Source organism: Eptatretus burgeri, chromosome 10 (assembly GCF_056783735.1).
Source record: "Eptatretus burgeri isolate ZD-2024b chromosome 10, Ebu_testis_v1, whole genome shotgun sequence".
NCBI lineage: Eukaryota > Metazoa > Chordata > Myxini > Myxiniformes > Myxinidae > Eptatretus > Eptatretus burgeri.
In genome coordinates this window covers 95345240-95362922 of record NC_140970.1, presented here as the reverse complement: position 1 = coordinate 95362922, position 17683 = coordinate 95345240, and the positions used below count along the sequence as shown (strand labels likewise).

At 49.4% G+C, this 17683-nt stretch overlaps 1 protein-coding gene across 3 annotated transcripts in view; it reads right to left on the bottom strand.

Moving 5' to 3' along the window:
- The window catches only part of LOC147019176 (calcium/calmodulin-dependent protein kinase type 1D-like), a 64790-nt gene extending 49263 nt beyond the window's left edge, over window positions 1-15527 (bottom strand). For 2 of the 3 annotated variants that reach the window (XR_015062666.1, XM_085899507.1), the window contains exon 1: window positions 14166-14386. Coding sequence is in view for 1 of the 3 variants with exons in the window: in XM_085899507.1 (XP_085755633.1) it covers window positions 14166-14245 (80 nt within the window). In the remaining 2 variants the exon portion in view is untranslated. Of the gene's footprint in view, window positions 1-14165; window positions 14387-15506 lie in introns of those variants that run through there. The other variant, XM_085899509.1, reaches the window with a different exon arrangement.
- Window positions 15528-17683: the final 2156 nt, after the last annotated feature.

Genomic DNA, 17683 nt, shown 5'->3' with positions numbered 1-17683 from the left:
CTTGCCGGGCTGAGGGATGACAGATGGTACGGCAGAGGGTTGAGTCGTCGGCAAAGAGAAATAGAGGATTTTCCAGAGAGTCCGAGAGATCATTGATGAAAACCAGAAAAAGAACAGGGCCCAGAACGCTACCTTGAGGAACTCCAGCCTGCACAGGAAGAGGGGATGAAAGAACTCCATTTAGGGCCACACGTTGACTGCGACAGGAGAGGAAGTCTGCGAGCCATGAGTGGAGATGGCCTTGAATACCATGGGAAGAGAGTTTGGTGAGTAGGGCAGGGTGCCAGACTGTGTCAAAAGCACGTGATATGTCCAGGGATACGGCTCGGATTTCCTGTCTGGCATTGAGGACCTCCATCCATTGATGGGAGAGCAGTAGCAGCATATCTAGGGTAGAGTGACCTGGTCTGAAACCAAATTGATGATTGGAAATCAAGCCATTGGAGAAGAGGAAGGATTTCATGTCTGAAGCGATGATGGATTCCATAACCTTGCTGATGATTGGGAGAAGGCTGATTGGTCTATAGTTACAGGGATCTGTTTTTGCACCTTTTTATGCAGGGCAGTGATGTTAGCAGATTTCCAAGCAGATGGCAGATGACCTTGGGAAAATGAGAGGGTGAATAGAACAGAGAGAGGGTGAGCAAGAGCAGAAGAGCAGGCTTTGAGGACACGTGGGCTGATGCCGTCTGGACCGGTTGCAGAATCTGACTCGAGGTTTGAAAGCAAGCTCTCCACCTTGTCAGGAGAAAAGGATACAGAGTCCAGGGACAGTTGGGTGCGACTGGGTAAAGTGGGTAGAGATAGTGATGGGTTTGGGACACAAGATTTAGCTGCAAACACCGAGTTTAGACATTCAGCTTTATCACGTGTGGAATCAGCAGTGCGGCCATTTGAGGTAAGGGAGGGGATGGAGGGGGAACATACACCAGAAAAAAGGGGGAAAATACACCCTCTTTGCACACTCGCACTGTTGATTCCATCAGTTCCCTTCTGACGAACTTCAACCACATCAGAAGCATCTCCTAAGTCTTCACGGCAGATGGGGCAAGTCACTTGGTTTACGATTCTCGCACTCATGGTCAGGCCTGAAAAGATGCAAAACAGAAGGTCATTCATAAATAGTCAATAAATAAATAATGTTAATAAATGTTAATAGTCACACAAAGCAAATTGTATCTTGGATTTCACAATTATGTAATCATGTCACTGCAATTTGAACAAGCCAAATGGATTCCTCGGTCCCAAAAACATGGGGTTCGACACCAAAATTCCTAGTCTGGGATGAATAATGAAGGAGTTGGGGTATTTTAAGGATTTGGCGGCCATCTTGGACACCATCATGAAAATTCGACCTTTCCAGCGGTCAGACTGTGGTTGACTTTTGATATGTTATTAAGCACACCAGATACTACAATAAACCGTTGAGAAACCTTTTGTCGCAATTTTTTTGGGGGTCAAACCATATTTTCAGCCGGCCTAACACAGATGGGAGCATGGAAATAGTAAGTCAATTCACATTAACTTCCACAGGCGACGTATTCGTATCGTCCAGATCCATACTCAGCAAAAAAAAAATCTCTGGGAATCCAAAGTGGTTTTCTCAACATTCTGGTCTTTCTGAATAGAATTCCAGGGGAAAAACAAATCATTAAAGGTGTTCGATGGTTTTCCATCATATTTGATGAAATTTTAGCACAGACTGTCTGGGAATCAAAATCATGTCGGTGGTGGCCTGAGCAGATCCAAATCCTGGCAGCTCCAGCCAAGCATTCATTCTTTCCTTTAAGACGTAGGTGTAAGATTCCTTCGTGATCACGAGCAAGGGTCCATAATTACCAGGAGCCAGCGTGTCCGGCATTCAGATGGTTCGGATATTTGATCTCCCTCGCGCCTCTCAAATGTTATTGAACCAGATATTTTGCATCATTGCACAAAGGAAATAAACAATGGAGTCAACACTATATGTAGTTAAGGTGTCTGACCAGGTTTGAGAGCTTTTACACCGACTTCCTCCCCGCTTACTGGTGGTTGAGCAGAATTTTCATCGTTTCTGGCTCTGTATGTCTCAATTTAGAGTTGTGCTTTCAATCTTTCGAAAACCTTTGACTGTGCTGTGATGACACCATTGTTCTTGCTTTGAATATTATTACACGATTTGTGTCATTTCTTCATGTCAAGTATGGAGTTGGAGAGTTGATGTTAAAGAGAGCATCAAGTGATAAACACTGCAGAACTTTACCTCGCCCCATCCTCAAACTGCAATGGATGACGCGCAATATAGAGGGTCTTTACTCAAGTGGACCTCTCTAACAATACTCGTTTATTCCCCAGAAGAAGAGAGATTTTGCAGTTACTTTACAATAAACATGCAACATGACCTGACACAACAGTGATTGTCAGGGCCTTCAGAATACAAGGAAGGTGAACAGGGGAATAGGGGGAGGGGATGGGGAGGAGGTGAGAGAAGACTAAATAGAATGTGGTTTGTTTTCAGTGATCTCGGATTCATGAATGAGCTTGTACATACATTAAATGTAGGCTAAGGACATTATTGGACAGCAATGTACGTTTTTATGGGAATGGGAGACAACACGAGATGGTAATGAGCAGCTGTTTCGAAGGACTGTGGGAAAGAGAAGAGGTGGAGACTTTGGACTAGATCATTTCATAGATGAGAGAAAAGTGGGACAAAAGGAATAATAATATCACTTCCCTCATCAGGAACTTCAACACAGGTGGGGGTCATTTGGCCCATCAAAGTCTGCACTCGTATTGTCAACTTTGGGGGGGGTTTTTTTGTCCATGCCCTATTCTTTTAATGCCGAGTGTCAAGCAAAGAAGCAGCGCATACCATTTTTTTAAAGTCTTTGGTATGACTCAGCCAGAGTTCGAACCACCGACCTTCCAGACTCAGAGTGGAGTTCTAACCATTGCTCCACAGAGTCTGGTTGAGGGTAAACTGAAAGATTCTGCTTGAGGAGGGCATAAATGACAAGTCCTCTACTCCGTTGTCCACGTCACAGCCGCATCTCACAATACATTACTTTGTGGACATTTCCATTACAAACTAGTGCAAATGCAAAGATGACTGAACCACACCACAAGGTGGCAACAACACCTTGAGAAAACTCCCCCACTCCACCCATCCAACTCGATAGTTCCACCCCAAAGTGTTCCTTAGCATTGCTTGTAAACAACAAATGAGGAAACAAAAAGGCTCATTTTAACCAGCCATACATATACTGTGCCATAACCACTGTAATAATAACAATACCATTCCTTCCGTGCCATAAAGATACATCGGGCTGACGAGGCAGTTTCATTGGCAAGCAGTACAGTCCCGGACAGGTCACCACTCCGACGCAGGTCACCCCGAATGGTTATTACCCCAGTACACTGGTGCTCATTTCACAGAACTCAGAAGGATGACAAGCTGAGTCAACCCCACCTGGTATTAATCCATCAGTCGACAGGGGCTCAAACTCAGGACCCTAAGGTCCCAAACCTTAACCATGAAGCCAACACCAGGCTTCCATTACCACTGTACAACCACTATAACATCACAACACTGATGAATTACTTCTGAACTAAACTCAAAAATGATGTTCAAATTTAAATTAAGAGTGAGAGAATGACTGAATCAACCAGGCGAAGAGAATTATTTGAAAAAAAATTTGAGCTCGACATGATTCGATCATGAGCTAACGGGCTACAGATCACTCTGAACACTGCTCAGGGATATGGTGAGATTGATGAGCATCTTCACTCTAACTCAAATATCATCCTCGCAATTGATTAATTTTTTTTTAAAACATTCGCCGAGCCAATATGCCATCATTTTAATAGTCACGTCTGCCGAGTTACCATGTCACACGCAGTTTCAGACACCCACACCCAGTTTGATAAACGACTGCAATTAAATTACAAGCAAGTAACATTTAAACCTCACAAGCTCAAGTTCTCGCTCGACTACGGGGGAAATTATTGGGGAACGGAGCCAAGGACAATTTTGGGCTTTCCGAGGTAAGAACGTAAATGATCTCAGGCCTCACGCATCCTAAATTGGACTTCTCGTGCAATCACTCAAGTACGGTGTCCAATCAGGTGGTGAAAGATGGGCTGCAATGGATGGAAGAAGAAATTTATTGCAATCTTGACAAGCGAGCACAGTTCGTGGATTAAAGTCTGGTAAAGTGTCATTGTGAACGCGAGTTTGAATCCATCAGAGGGTTAAGGATCCAACATCACCGGAAAGGGTGTGGGAGTGATTGCACAGAAGAGGGAATGCAACGGTGGGGTGGTGTGCGTGGGGAGTTATGTCAGATTCGTGAGAAGTGTGGGTGTGGACAGGAGTTTAAGTCGGTGAGAGTGTTGACTATTTATCAGATTCAGATGGTTTGCGTGCGTAAGTTTGGTGAGGAGGAGGTTCAACAACACAGTGACTTTGAAAAAAGGGGCCTGTAAGGTAATCAAGAGAAACAACCAGGTAAGCAAACTACAGTGTTGTAGGTTCTGTGGTGGTACTTCAGCAGGTATAAAAGGTGAAGCAAAGTAGAGCGATTTGGCAAGGTATGGGAGAGAGAAGAGCATGGAAGATGATTGATGAAGTGGTGTATGTGGCACCTGAGAGGTTGAAAAGAAAGGTGGAGGATAGATTCTGTACTGAAAGCAGGAATACCCAGTTCACCCAGATGAATTGAGCACTCAGAAATGGTGGAAAGTATTCCAGGAGGTGAAGACGCAAAGGAAGAATATTGCAGTGATGTGCCTAGACTTGGAGACTGTATACCGGTCAGATACGCCGTGGAATTATTTTGGGTGTTGCGAAGATTTAAGGATTTCCCGATGGCGTAATATGATCAGTTTTGAATGCGGTTGGAGACACGGTTATATGCGACAATGCCAGAGGTTGGAGATGGAGAGTCTGATGTGGTGTGCCGTCTACCCCATTTTGTTTGTTCTGGTTATGGAGTTACTGTGTGCTGCGAGTGGATATGGGGGATAAAGTGGAGTAAGCTAGCAATGTTTGCGTTGTTGGATAACCGAACAGTTGTCCAACATTCAGCTGATACAGCAGGGAAGGTATTAAAGCAGTTGCTGAAGTCGATGAGGTGGACAAGGATGGGTTCCAAGTTGAGCAGGTTGAGGAGTGTTGTGGTGAGATGAAGAGTGATGGATCACATTGACAGGTTTCAACTGGGAGGGGAGGTGGTAGCACTGTTGGTGGAGGCCTAAGTGAAGACCTAATCACACCATACTCATTCAACAACATTGGAATTTGAATGATTTGGGAAGGGTGGAGGAAGTGAGGAGAGAAATTTCTAAAAAAGTTTTTGCTGTGTTTCAAAAATGATAACTTACAAGATGTTTTTTATTTTTTTTTTTTTACAAATGACCATTAGGATATCACAACTGTCATGACATAATACCTGAAGCATTCTAGTGATGGAGTTCGGGAAGCATGGTCCACCAAATGTTACCGATATGGATCGACAGTATTCTTGACTGATGTCGGACGGAAATTCCACGAGTAAAAGACGACAGCCTTTGTTCACATTTATTTTGGAATGAAAGTAGGATAGCCGATTTAATAAGTGACTTGTGGGATATGGAACACTGTTCATCAGTCAAATAGTTACTAACACTTGAATTAGAGAGACCGAGCAGATTATTTCCAACCGACACCAATACCTATCCAAAGAAGTTTTTTTTTTTAATCCTGAAGTCAAACTTGCGAGGAAAAAAAAAAAAAGAAGAAAAAAAGTGTACCTCGATCACCAATCAACAAATAACAACTCGTCACGACACAAGACAATAAAATAAAGATGTATTCAAAATCCTGCATGCTGTTCGAGTTCAATGTGTTTTTTAATCCATCCGCCACCAAAAGTCACGAGTCCAGGTTACGCTGATCGTACGTATCAAAGAGCTGAGCAGAAGTATTAAAAAATACCCATCCTGGACAGTCCATCACAATTTGGATTATTTTTTTCTCTATAGTGGATGGATGGAGGACATCCATCCATTCCTTCCGAAACCAAAACAAACCAGCATGGCAGGAGCTGACAACAGATGAAGAGTGAGTTCGATTATATTTCCAATGCAAGTAGATTGAGCCTCTCCTTGTAAATGACAGTGACGTGGATTTTGTTTGACAAACATTGCTTCTTCGGGATAGGATGGAAACCTTCAATTTCCATTAACGGAAAAAAAAAATTGAGGAGCAGGAGGTGTCAGAGTGCGGTTGTTCTTGATTGTGTGGGATTCAAGTGATCCAGTGGTGAAGATTGCTCTCCCAGAGAGGAAGGAAAGTTAGACTTGACATGTTCACCCACACGACCCAACCTCATCCAGTTTTACAGAGGACAACATAAAATATGAGAAGGGATGCCTTATTCTCTACAAGGAAACATTTGACATCGTCCCCTTGCCATAAAGACACACCACTACAAGATAAGAATTTGGAAAGAAGTCAAAATGTAACATGCAACAGGGTCTTGTCAGAGTATGTAGTTTTGTTGCATGTGATGCTGAGGCAGCATATGTGATTTATAGACAGAATAGTCAGGGTAATATTGTATGGGTAAACAAGTCATTTGAAGGCAGGGCCAGGTGGTAACTTCCCATCACAAGGAGAAAGTGTGACGTTCCAGAAAGGATATCGTCACAATCTGTCTGGCCAGTGTGTGCCAACCACGGAAGCACTGTGTGCTGTGGAGCCCAGAAGAAGCAATGTGGAGACATTTTTATTGGAGCTACGCCATGGGCAGAATGACCTGGAGGACTCCTCCCAGTAGATTGAATAAGGGCCGAGAGAAAGGGCATGCCAAATTTCATGGCTTGCAGTAGGAGAGCCAAGAAGAGCCTCGGGAAAGCATGGAGAACAATTCCGAAGGAGCTTGTGTGAAGAGACTCTGGATCAAGGCAGAGAGAACAACCTAAGGCAGAAGTGCAGAAGAAGAAGTGCAGGGAGGATTGAGTGAAGAGGAAGCACCTTGAGAGGATGGAGCACAGACAAGGAGGACTCGTGTGGAGAAGAAGAGCGATAGAAAGGACAGAGAGGGTCACGAAGGCTGGTTCATGGTGCATGTCCCGAGGTGCTCCTCGTCACCGATGCCCCTTGTGGCTGGCTTGCGTCATCTTTGGCTCTGTCTTCATCGTTGGTTCTCATCATCTTGCTCCTGCATTGAAAAAGGGCTGCAGGAAGTCCTGTATCTCCACTCCAAACATAGTTAAAAGGAAAGTCCTCCTGTGTGTGTTGCCAGCAGGGAATTTGAAGGAGGTGGGTTTGGGGGAGGATTAGCGGGGGTAGAAAAGATCGGGGTTTTGGATGGGAGAAGATTACAGATGGTGATGAACAGCTGTTTTGAAGACCTGGAGTGAAGAGTGGGATTGAAAAGAGTGTGGGAGTTTGTTCCAGACGTGGGAAAAAAAGAGGAATGAAAGAGTGAAGGTGAGTAGTGATTCTTGATTTTGGTAGTTTTACCAGAAGTGGGTTGCTGGTGGACCTTGAGCACCCTACACAAATATGGAGGGGGGGGGGACAGGTCACAGAGAGCACAGGGGGGGGGGGTGGACGAGGCCAGAGAGGAGATGGGAAAAGACATAAAGACCACCGACCTGCCTGCAGAGAGAGAGTGAGAGACCCAAAGATTCCGCCTCATCACGGGAGACACCAACGATCCTAAATGCCTTGGTTTACACAGCGTGAAGATGAAAGAACCCATTGGTCAGATGAACCAATTGGAGCGGAGAAAGAACAGCAGCTATTTTCAGGGAAATTTGTCAAAATCAGATCCAGAAGAGATGGAGTACCATTGGTTGAGATCTGGGTCAGAAAGTTGACTGATTGATTCAGTACTAATGAGTCACAGAAGTCTTTTGCTGAAATGCCATGACAGCCAACTGGCGTGATGACAGTTGAAGTCAACACGTGAGAGGAAGAGAGAGTTTGGATGAGAAGATAGAAGTTGGTCCATGTTTTTGGATAGTGAGGTGTAGATGGAGTCATCACTGTTCGGTGGACGGTACAGTACACATATAAACATGAGGTGGGAGTGGAGGGGAAGCCGTAGCTAGAGGTATTCCTGGGGGTGTGGGGGAGAGAGGGCAGTGCATGGTGAGTGAGGAATAGAGTCGTTGATGAAGAGAGCAACTCCTCCACCAGGACGAGGCTCAGGTCTATCATACCGGAGGAGGGAGTAACCAGGGAGAGATACACCGAAGGAATCAGAGATGATCTGTGGAAGGGAGAGGGATGCATTCTCCTTATATATTGAAGAAACATGTTCAGTCTATGTACCGACCACCTGTGTGTGTTGCCATCAATTTTGGATCATTTGGGTGACCGTGAGGGATGGTAAAGTTATAAATTGAAGTGAACGCAGTCGTTGTTAAAAACCAGTCATTTGGGGGATGAGAGATTCACGGTCAGATGGCCTGTGTTAACGGAGGCTGACGTGACTACACACACACACACACACACACACACACACACACACGTGTGTATATATATATATATATATATATATATATATATATATATATATATATATATATATATATATACACATATATATATATATATATATATATATATATATATATATATATATATATATATATATATACATATATACATACAAACACACATACGAGTGGGGTATGCTTACACATTGTAAGCAATGATGAACCGTGCGACTCCATTGTTTTAGGTCGCTCACCTGCATTTGTTTTTTCCAATTATGCATTTTAAATTAATTTTACTTTCATTAATGGACGCTTTCCGATGGTTCTGTGATTTTTCCTGGTGCATTGGCTTTGATGGCCATCGGAAGGCAAAATTACCGTGCTTCCCCATTGTCTCAAATCAATCACCTGCATTTTTTTTCATTTAACTATTTTCATTTATGTACACTTTCAAATGGTTGTGATTTTCCTGGAAAATCAGCTTCAATGTTTGTCAGCACACAAAATCACCATGCCCCCACCCCCCCCCCATTGTCTCAGATCACTCACCTGCATTTTTTTTTAATTTGTGTATATTTTTATTCATGGATGCTTTCTATCAGTTCTGTGATTTTTCCCCCAGTGCGTGAGCTTCGATATCTGTCGGCACGCAAAATTTCATCTTTCTACGTCACCTGGAAGGTACCGATTTCTAATATCAGTCAGTTCAGCGAGTCAGTAGTTTGAATGAGATGTATGTATGTTTGTGTGTATGTATGTATATATATATATATATATATATATATATATATATATATATATATATATATATATATATATATATATATATATATATATATTCAAACACAGAAGCACACTGACTCAATGGCATGACACTGACCTCATGCACATAAGTTATACCAACACATCACCTCCAAACAAGGAGGCATCCATGTGGTCCTCAAGCTTTTGCAGACAGAGATTCAAGCCTAAGGGAACAAACACATGAAAGCAGGGATGTCAATCTAGATTTTGCCCTTGTTGAAGGCTCATCAGGACAACATGATGCTTATCAAATTTATGTACATGAGGTCAGTATCATGTCATGGAGCCAGTGTGTTTCTGCAGTTGAATTTGATATTCCTGGCTGCAAACCTCATGACTGGTGATCATCAGGGCAGAGACAATGTGCTCGTGTGTAAAGCAACACTTGTTGCTGACAGGTCATGCAGCAAGCGCTGTGATGGGACTCGATTTGTGCCCTGCTGCCTCGTCAAATCTGGTGATTTAATTCAGATTACGATCACACACACACACACACACACACACACACACACACACACACACACACACACACACACACACACACACACACACACACACACGGTGTTGAAAGCACCCCTCCGCCACGTTGTTGAAACCAACTCTCCACCAAGTTGTTGAAAGTGCCTCTCCACCAATAAATAATTTAATTGAAGTTGAAGATTCAAGTTTAAGAAAAAAAAAAATTCAAAAAAAATAAAAAAAATAAATACCCTGAGGACATGGGTGCAGTCGAGGTCGGTTCAGGCCACACCAGAAGTTTTGTACGATTTCACAATCGTTTGAGCGAGTCGTTTAGTGACAACACAGACACTGCACAGAAAATATATATATATATATATATATATATATATATATATATATATATATATATATATATATATATATATATTCCAATACTGGGAGGAGAGTTTAGTTTTCTATTTCATGGACTCGTCCCTTCCCTCTCCGGGGAGGACAGATCAATAAAATTGAGAATGGAATTCTCTTCTGGGCATTGGTTCGACCTCTTAGTTTTCATACCTCCACCAACTAAGCCATCCCACGAGCACTTCGGTGATGCGGAATTGATTTTCCATGTTATTACTTTGTTGTGCACAACAATTTCGTAATGTTTTGAAGTAGTACAGCTGTGAAATGCACAAATACTGGATCAATTTGAATCGATATTTTAATACAATGCACGCGACAACGACAAGCAAATTGACGGCGGTAAAGATTGCACGAGATGAACAGAAAAATGAAAAAAAAATTAACAAATAAATTGTTCACCTGTGCACGAGTTCACAACCGTTTCGTCCAAGAGTCCTGACTTGAAGTGAGGACAAAGTTTCTTTGTACAAATAATCGGAAAACAAGAATCTGCAGGAATGAGACCAGCGTCACACCAACGTCCTGGAGCATCGAGATCATTGTTATTTCCCCCTCCGATTCATTTGAAGTCCTTTTGTTCACGAAGGTTCAAACATTTCTATCTGACACAAGGAGCATATTCTCCAAATCTCTTGCCATTTCAATGTCCACACCTGCACACCGGGGATGACAGCATAACTTGGAGGTATGGATACTCGCCTGGGTTCGAATCCCGACCCCACGATAAACTGTCATCCTGGTGTTTCACAGGCAGGTTGATTAATCATCGTGTATCAGTGTTGTCTGTCTGTCTGTCTGTCTGTCTGTCTGTCTGTCTGTCTGTCTGTCTGCAGGTTTGCATGCCGGCGAAGCAGTCTCACGGCAATGAGTCCACTCGGTGGTTTTACCATTGCCCTCTGAGCGGGAGTCGTCATGGCAGGGATTTGGGATTCATCCATGTTGTTGACACATTATTAGTCTTGTCTTTGCGAAATACGTCGTGGGATCTTGAACGGCCACCAGAAGCAGATGGGTTGATGGTTACATTGAGGATCGAAACCGCATTGAAAAGGGTAAAAGGTGAGCGAGCTTGCCACCACCGAGATATCCTGCCAACAGTGTCGTGAAAGAACAAGCGATTGAAATGATGTCATCCCCAAATCCATGTCTGGTGTTGGCTTCATGGTTAGGATGGTGGGCTTGGGATCCTGGGATCCTGAGTTCAAATCCCCCTTGGCTGTTGAATTAATACCAGGTGGGGTTGACTCAGCCTGTCATCCTTCCGAGGTCAGCAAAATGAGTACCAGTTTTCAGGTATACTGCGACGGAGTGGTGACCCGTCCAGGATTGTGGCCAATAGCCAAGGAGACTGCTTAGGCAGCACCAACGCTCTGCACAGAATATGGTCCCAATGGATGGATCCCCAAATCCCCAAGGAGGTCCACTTTGAAACACCACCAGGTGGTATCCCCACGTGACCGACATTACACAGGTACAGTACACGACTACTTCTTTCGTATGCAGCACAAGGCTGAGGGGGGTAGCATCATTGGCTGAGGGTACGACTGTGCCACTGAGGCGGTGCCCCTGTAGGTTGGAGCAGGAATTTGGAATTTGTTCGCAATGCCTCAGGTTCGAATCCCATGAAATGTCCCCAGTGCACGAACGTCCTTGCGATACATGTCAAGGTAAACCGATGTTCCCGAATGTCCATTCTGGACGTACAAGCTCATCGACCTGGAAACACTTTTTCAAATACGAGGAAGAACGAGGAGATTTGATGCACGAGGAGGCCATTCCGCCCATCGTGCCTGTGCTACACCAACACCAGGTACAATCACCCATGCACACACAAACTACCCACAAATCCTACACCAACACCAGGTACAATCACCCATGCACACACAAACTACCCACAAACCCTACACCAACACCAGGTACAATCACCCATGCACACACAAACTACCCACAAATCCTACACCAACACCAGGTACAATCACCCATGCACACACAAACTACCCACAAATCCTACACCAACACCAGGTACAATCACCCATGCACACGCAAACTACCCACAAATCCTACACCAACACCAGGTACAATCACCCATGCACACACAAACTACCCACAAATCCTACACCAACACCAGGTACAATCACCCATGCACACACAAACTACCCACAAATCCTACACCAACACCAGGTACAATCACCCATGCACACACAAACTACCCACAAACCCTACACCAACACCAGGTACAATCACCCATGCACACACAAACTACCCACAAATCCTACACCAACACCAGGTACAATCACCCATGCACACACAAACTACCCACAAATCCTACACCAACACCAGGTACAATCACCCATGCACACGCAAACTACCCACAAATCCTACACCAACACCAGGTACAATCACCCATGCACACACAAACTACCCACAAATCCTACACCAACACCAGGTACAATCACCCATGCACACACAAACTACCCACAAATCCTACACCAACACCAGGTACAATCACCCATGCACACACAAACTACCCACAAATCCTGCACGAACACCTGCATCCCTCTTTGTCCCTCCATCAACAATCTAAATCATGGATGAAGAAGTTGAGTGAAAGCTTTTCTTTGACGATAAAAACACAAACACACAAAACCAAGAGGAGGAAGTTCTCAAGTTCAGGACGTTTTAGACACTTGAAGGAAGGATTCAGCGATGAAGATCACGTGACTTCATGAGGACATGACGGGGAGAGGACGGGGAGGGGGAGAGGACGGGGAGGGGGAGGGGGAGAGGACGGGGAGGGGAGGGGGAGAGGACGGGGAGGGGAGGGGGAGAGGACGGGGAGGGGAGGGGAGAGGACGGGGAGGGGGAGGGGAGAGGACGGGGAGGGGAGGGGGAGAGGACGGGGAGGGGAGGGGAGGGGGAGAGGACGGGGAGGGGAGGGGGAGAGGACGGGGAGGGGGAGGGGAGAGGACGGGGAGGGGAGGGGGAGAGGACGGGGAGGAGGAGGGGGAGAGGACGGGGAGGGGAGGGGGAGAGGACGGGGAGGGGAGGGGGAGAGGACGGGGAGGGGAGGGGGAGAGGACGGGGAGGGGGAGGGGAGAGGACGGGGAGGGGGAGGGGAGAGGACGGGGAGGAGGAGGGGGAGAGGACGGGGAGGGGGAGGGGGAGAGGACGGGGAGGGGAGGGGGAGAGGACGGGGAGGGGGAGAGGACGGGGAGGGGAGGGGGAGAGGACGGGGAGGGGGAGGGGAGAGGACGGGGAGGGGAGGGGGAGAGGAAGGGGGAGAGGACGGGGAGGGGGAGGGGGAGAGGACGGGGAGGGGGAGGGGGAGAGGACGGGGAGGGGGAGGGGGAGAGGACGGGGAGGGGAGGGGGAGAGGACGGGGAGGGGGAGGGGAGGGGGAGAGGACGGGGAGGGGGAGGGGGAGAGGACGGGGAGGGGGAGGGGGAGAGGACGGGGAGGGGAGGGGGAGAGGACGGGGAGGGGAGGGGGAGAGGACGGGGAGGAGGAGGGGGAGAGGACGGGGAGGGGGAGGGGGAGAGGACGGGGAGGGGAGGGGAGAGGACGGGGAGGGGGAGAGGACGGGGAGGGGGAGGGGAGAGGACGGGGAGGGGAGGGGGAGAGGACGGGGAGGGGAGGGGGAGAGGAAGGGGGAGAGGACGGGGAGGGGGAGGGGGAGAGGAAGGGGGAGAGGACGGGGAGGGGGAGGGGGAGAGGAAGGGGGAGAGGACGGGGAGGGGGAGAGGACGGGGAGGGGGAGGGGGAGAGGACGGGGAGGGGGAGAGGACGGGGAGGGGAGAGGACGGGGAGGGGGAGAGGACGGGGAGGGGAAGAGGACGGGGAGGGAGGGGAGGGGAGAGGGAGCTGTGTGAAGTGAAACGGACAAACATGGCGGGCAGACAAGGGTCGGGATGATGAAGTACAGACAAACACGTATAAACAATGCGTCTCATTCTTCCTCTTCTCCAGCTGGTCCTCCCCCACCCCCAATTCCCCTCCTCTACTCCCCATCCATGACTTACGTGCCGAGAATCTCTTTAAATTCGTAATCCGACCTGATGTCGCTCGTTTTCTTGTGCCTCGTTTCGTTGTTGCGCGGCATTCCGGCGGGGGCGGGGTATTTGGGGGGCAGGAGGAGGAGGACGAGGAGGAGGAGGAGGAGGAGAGACGTAGAGAGGAGCAGTGGGGATCAGAGTGAACACCGTGCTGGAGGAGAAACGTCTGCGGCATGGGGGGAGGAGGAGGAGGAGGAGGAGGAGGAGGAGAGGAGGAGGAGAGGACATGCGAAAGGGGCGGAGGAAGGAAGGGGTACGGATGAGGAGGGGGATGAAGAGGGAGGGGGATGAAGAGGGAGGGGGATGAAGAGGGAGGGGGATGAAGAGGGAGGGGGATGAAGAGGGAGGGGGATGAAGAGGGAGGGGGAATAAGTAAAGTGAGAACGAGACAAAATAACGAGTACAGAAGGGGCTTGATGTGGGGAGTGCGGTACAAGAGGGGGGGTTTGTGGTTGTGGAAGAGGTGGTGGGGTGGAGAATGTGAGTTTAAGTGTATAAGGTGTGGTTTATGCGACAAAGGGAAATAGATCGAGTGAGTGAGATTTGGAATCGAGAGAAGGGAGGGAGGAGGAGAGGGAGGAGGAGAGGGAGGAGGAGAGGGAGGAGGAGGAGAGGGAGGAGGAGAGGGAGGAGGAGAGGGAGGAGGAGAGGGAGGAGGAGAGGGAGGAGGAGAGGGAGGAGGAGGAGGGGTAAAGAGAGGAGGCCACGGCAGGACACGGAGGAGAATGAGATTTTCAAGGAAAGTTTGTGGGAAAACGATTGAAATCTCCCGGGGGAGGGTGGAGGGGCACGGACTTACTGATCAGTCCTCATGTCCCCAAAAACAAATTTACTGCGAAATGAACCAATCACGTCATTAATCGCTGGTGTGTGCGTGTGCGTGTGCGTGTGCGTGTGCGTGTGCGTGTGTGCGTGTGTGTGTGTTGATGCCACGTCCAGATGTCTCCATTAGGGATCAGAGTGTGCACGGTGAGTGCGTCGAGCAAAGCACGCTTGACTAATCAGGAATGTTTAACAAATTGATCATCGACTCGTGTGAATGTATCATCATCAGTATAAGGTAATAAGTAATCACGACCTTCTTACCTTCGGGAAAGAGAAAAGGCCTGGACAGCATTTTGTTAATGAAACTGTCAATAAAATATACAATTCCTTGGTGAACTTGGTCTTCTCAATCAATAATCGATCGATTGATTATTATTATTATTAATGATTTGTAATAAATTATAAATAATAATTGATCAATAATAATATTGCTCACACCTCATGGACTTCAACATGCTGTTTGGCAAAAAAAATCCCGCTCACCTGGTGGAAGGTCATTCTCCTGGCACAAAACCCCTCATCACCTGATAGGTCATTACTCCTGCGACAAAATCTTCCGATAACCTGGAGGAAGGTCATTGTCCTGGGATGAACTTCATGATCACCTGGTGAAAGGTCATATTCCTGGCACAAGGCCCCCAATCACCTGGTGAAAGGTCATTCTCCAGTACAAACGCCCCTTCTGCTTCTTCTGCTGTTATTTATTCTCTCGGGAATCAAAACTGCGCTTTCCATCTCGTGATCCAGGGGGGAGGGGGGAGGGGAGGGGGAGGGAGGGGGTAGGGGTAGGGGGTAGGGGGAGGGGGAGGGTAGGGGGAGGGGGAGGGGGAGGGGGAGGGGGGAGGGGGGGGGGGAGGGGGAGGGAGGGGGGGGGAGGGAGGGAGGGGGAGGGAGGGAGGGAGGGGGAGGGGAGTGGGAGGGGAGGGGGAGGGAGGGGAGGGAGGGAGGGAGGGGGAGGGGAGTGGGAGGGGAGGGGGAGGGGGAGGGGAGGGGGAGGGGAGGGAGGGAGAGGGGAGGGGGAGGGAGAGGGGGAGGGAGAGAGGGAGGGGGAGGGGGAGGGAGAGAGGGAGGGGAGGGGGAGGGAGAGAGGGAGGGGGAGAGGGAGGGGGTGAGAGGGAGGAGAGGGAGGGGGAGAGGGAGGGGGAGAGGGAGGGGGAGAGGGAGGGAGAGAGAGGGAGGGGGAGAGAGGGAGGGGGAGAGAGGGAGGGGGAGAGAGGGAGGGGAGAGAGGGAGGAGGGGAGAGGGAGGGGGAGAGGGAAGGGGAGAGGGAAGGGGGAGAGGGAAGGGGAGAGGGAAGGGGGAGAGGGAAGGGGAGGGGGGAAGGAGAGGGAGGGGGAAGGAGAGGGAGGGGAGGGGGGGAAGGAGAGGGAGGGGGAGGGGGAAGGAGAGGGAGGGGAGGGGGAAGGAGAGGGAGGGGAGGGAGGATGGGGGAGAGAGGGAGGGGAGGGAGGGGCGAGAGGGAGGGCGAGGGAGGACGAGGGAGGACGAGGGAGGGCGAGGAAGGACGAGGGAGGGAGGACGAGGGAGGGAGGATGAGGGAGCGAGGGAGCGCGAGGGAGCGAGGGAGCGCGAGGGAGCGAGGGAGCGCGAGGGAGCGAGGGAGGGAGCGAGCGCGAGGGAGGGAGCGAGGGAGCGCGAGGGAGCGAGCGAGCGCGAGGGAGGGAGCGAGCGAGCGCGAGGGAGCGAGGGAGCGAGCGAGCGCGAGGGAGCGCGAGGGAGCGAGGGAGCGCGAGGGAGCGAGGGAGCGCGAGGGAGCGAGGGAGCGAGCGAGCGCGAGGGAGCGAGGGAGCGAGGGAGCGCGAGGGAGCGAGGGAGCGAGGGAGCGCGAGGGAGCGAGGGAGAGGAAGTGAGGGAGGGAGGGTGAGGGAGAGGGAGGGAGGGGAGAGGGAGGGAGGGGCGAGAGAGGGAGGGAGGGGCGAGAGAGGGAGGGAGAGGGAGAGGGCGAGAGAGAGGGAGGGAGAGGGAGAGGGGCGAGAGGGAGGGAGGGGCGAGAGAGGGAGGAGCAAGAGAGGGGGAGAGGGAGGGCGAGAGGGTGAGAGGGGAGGGGAGAGAGAGGGGAGGGAGGGGAGAGAGAGGGGAGGGGAGGGAGGGGGAGGGAGGGAGAGAGAGGGGAGAGAGGGAGGGAGAGGAGAGAGAGGGGAGAGAGAGGGGAGAGGGAGGGAGAGGGAGAGGAGAGAGGGAGGAGGAGAGAGAGGGAGAGAGAGAGGGAGAGAGAGGGAGGGGAGGGAGGGGGAGAGAGGGAGGGAGGGGAGAGAGGAAGAGAGGAAGAGAGGGAGAGAGGGAGAGGGAGAGAGGGAGAGAGGGAGAGAGGAGAGAGGGAGAGAGGGAGAGAGGGAGAGAGAGAGAGAGAGAGAGAGAGAGAGAGAGAGAGAGAGAGATATTTTAAGAGATTTTTATTTCAGGAAGGAAGATCTTTCGCTGTTCAGGTTTTGATTGTCCGTCATGGTTAATGGTTTTCTTTCCTGCATCTCCCAATGGCCGTGTCCCATCACACGCACCTTTTCCTCAGCGGAATTTCCTCAGCGCCGACTCGCCTCTCCCTTCCCTCCTCATCTCCCCAAATACTGCAGTCACTGCACCACTCCAGTCCCCCCACTCCGGTCCCCCCCTCCCCACTCTGGACAACTCACACCTCTTGCTCGATGTCCATGGACAGAATG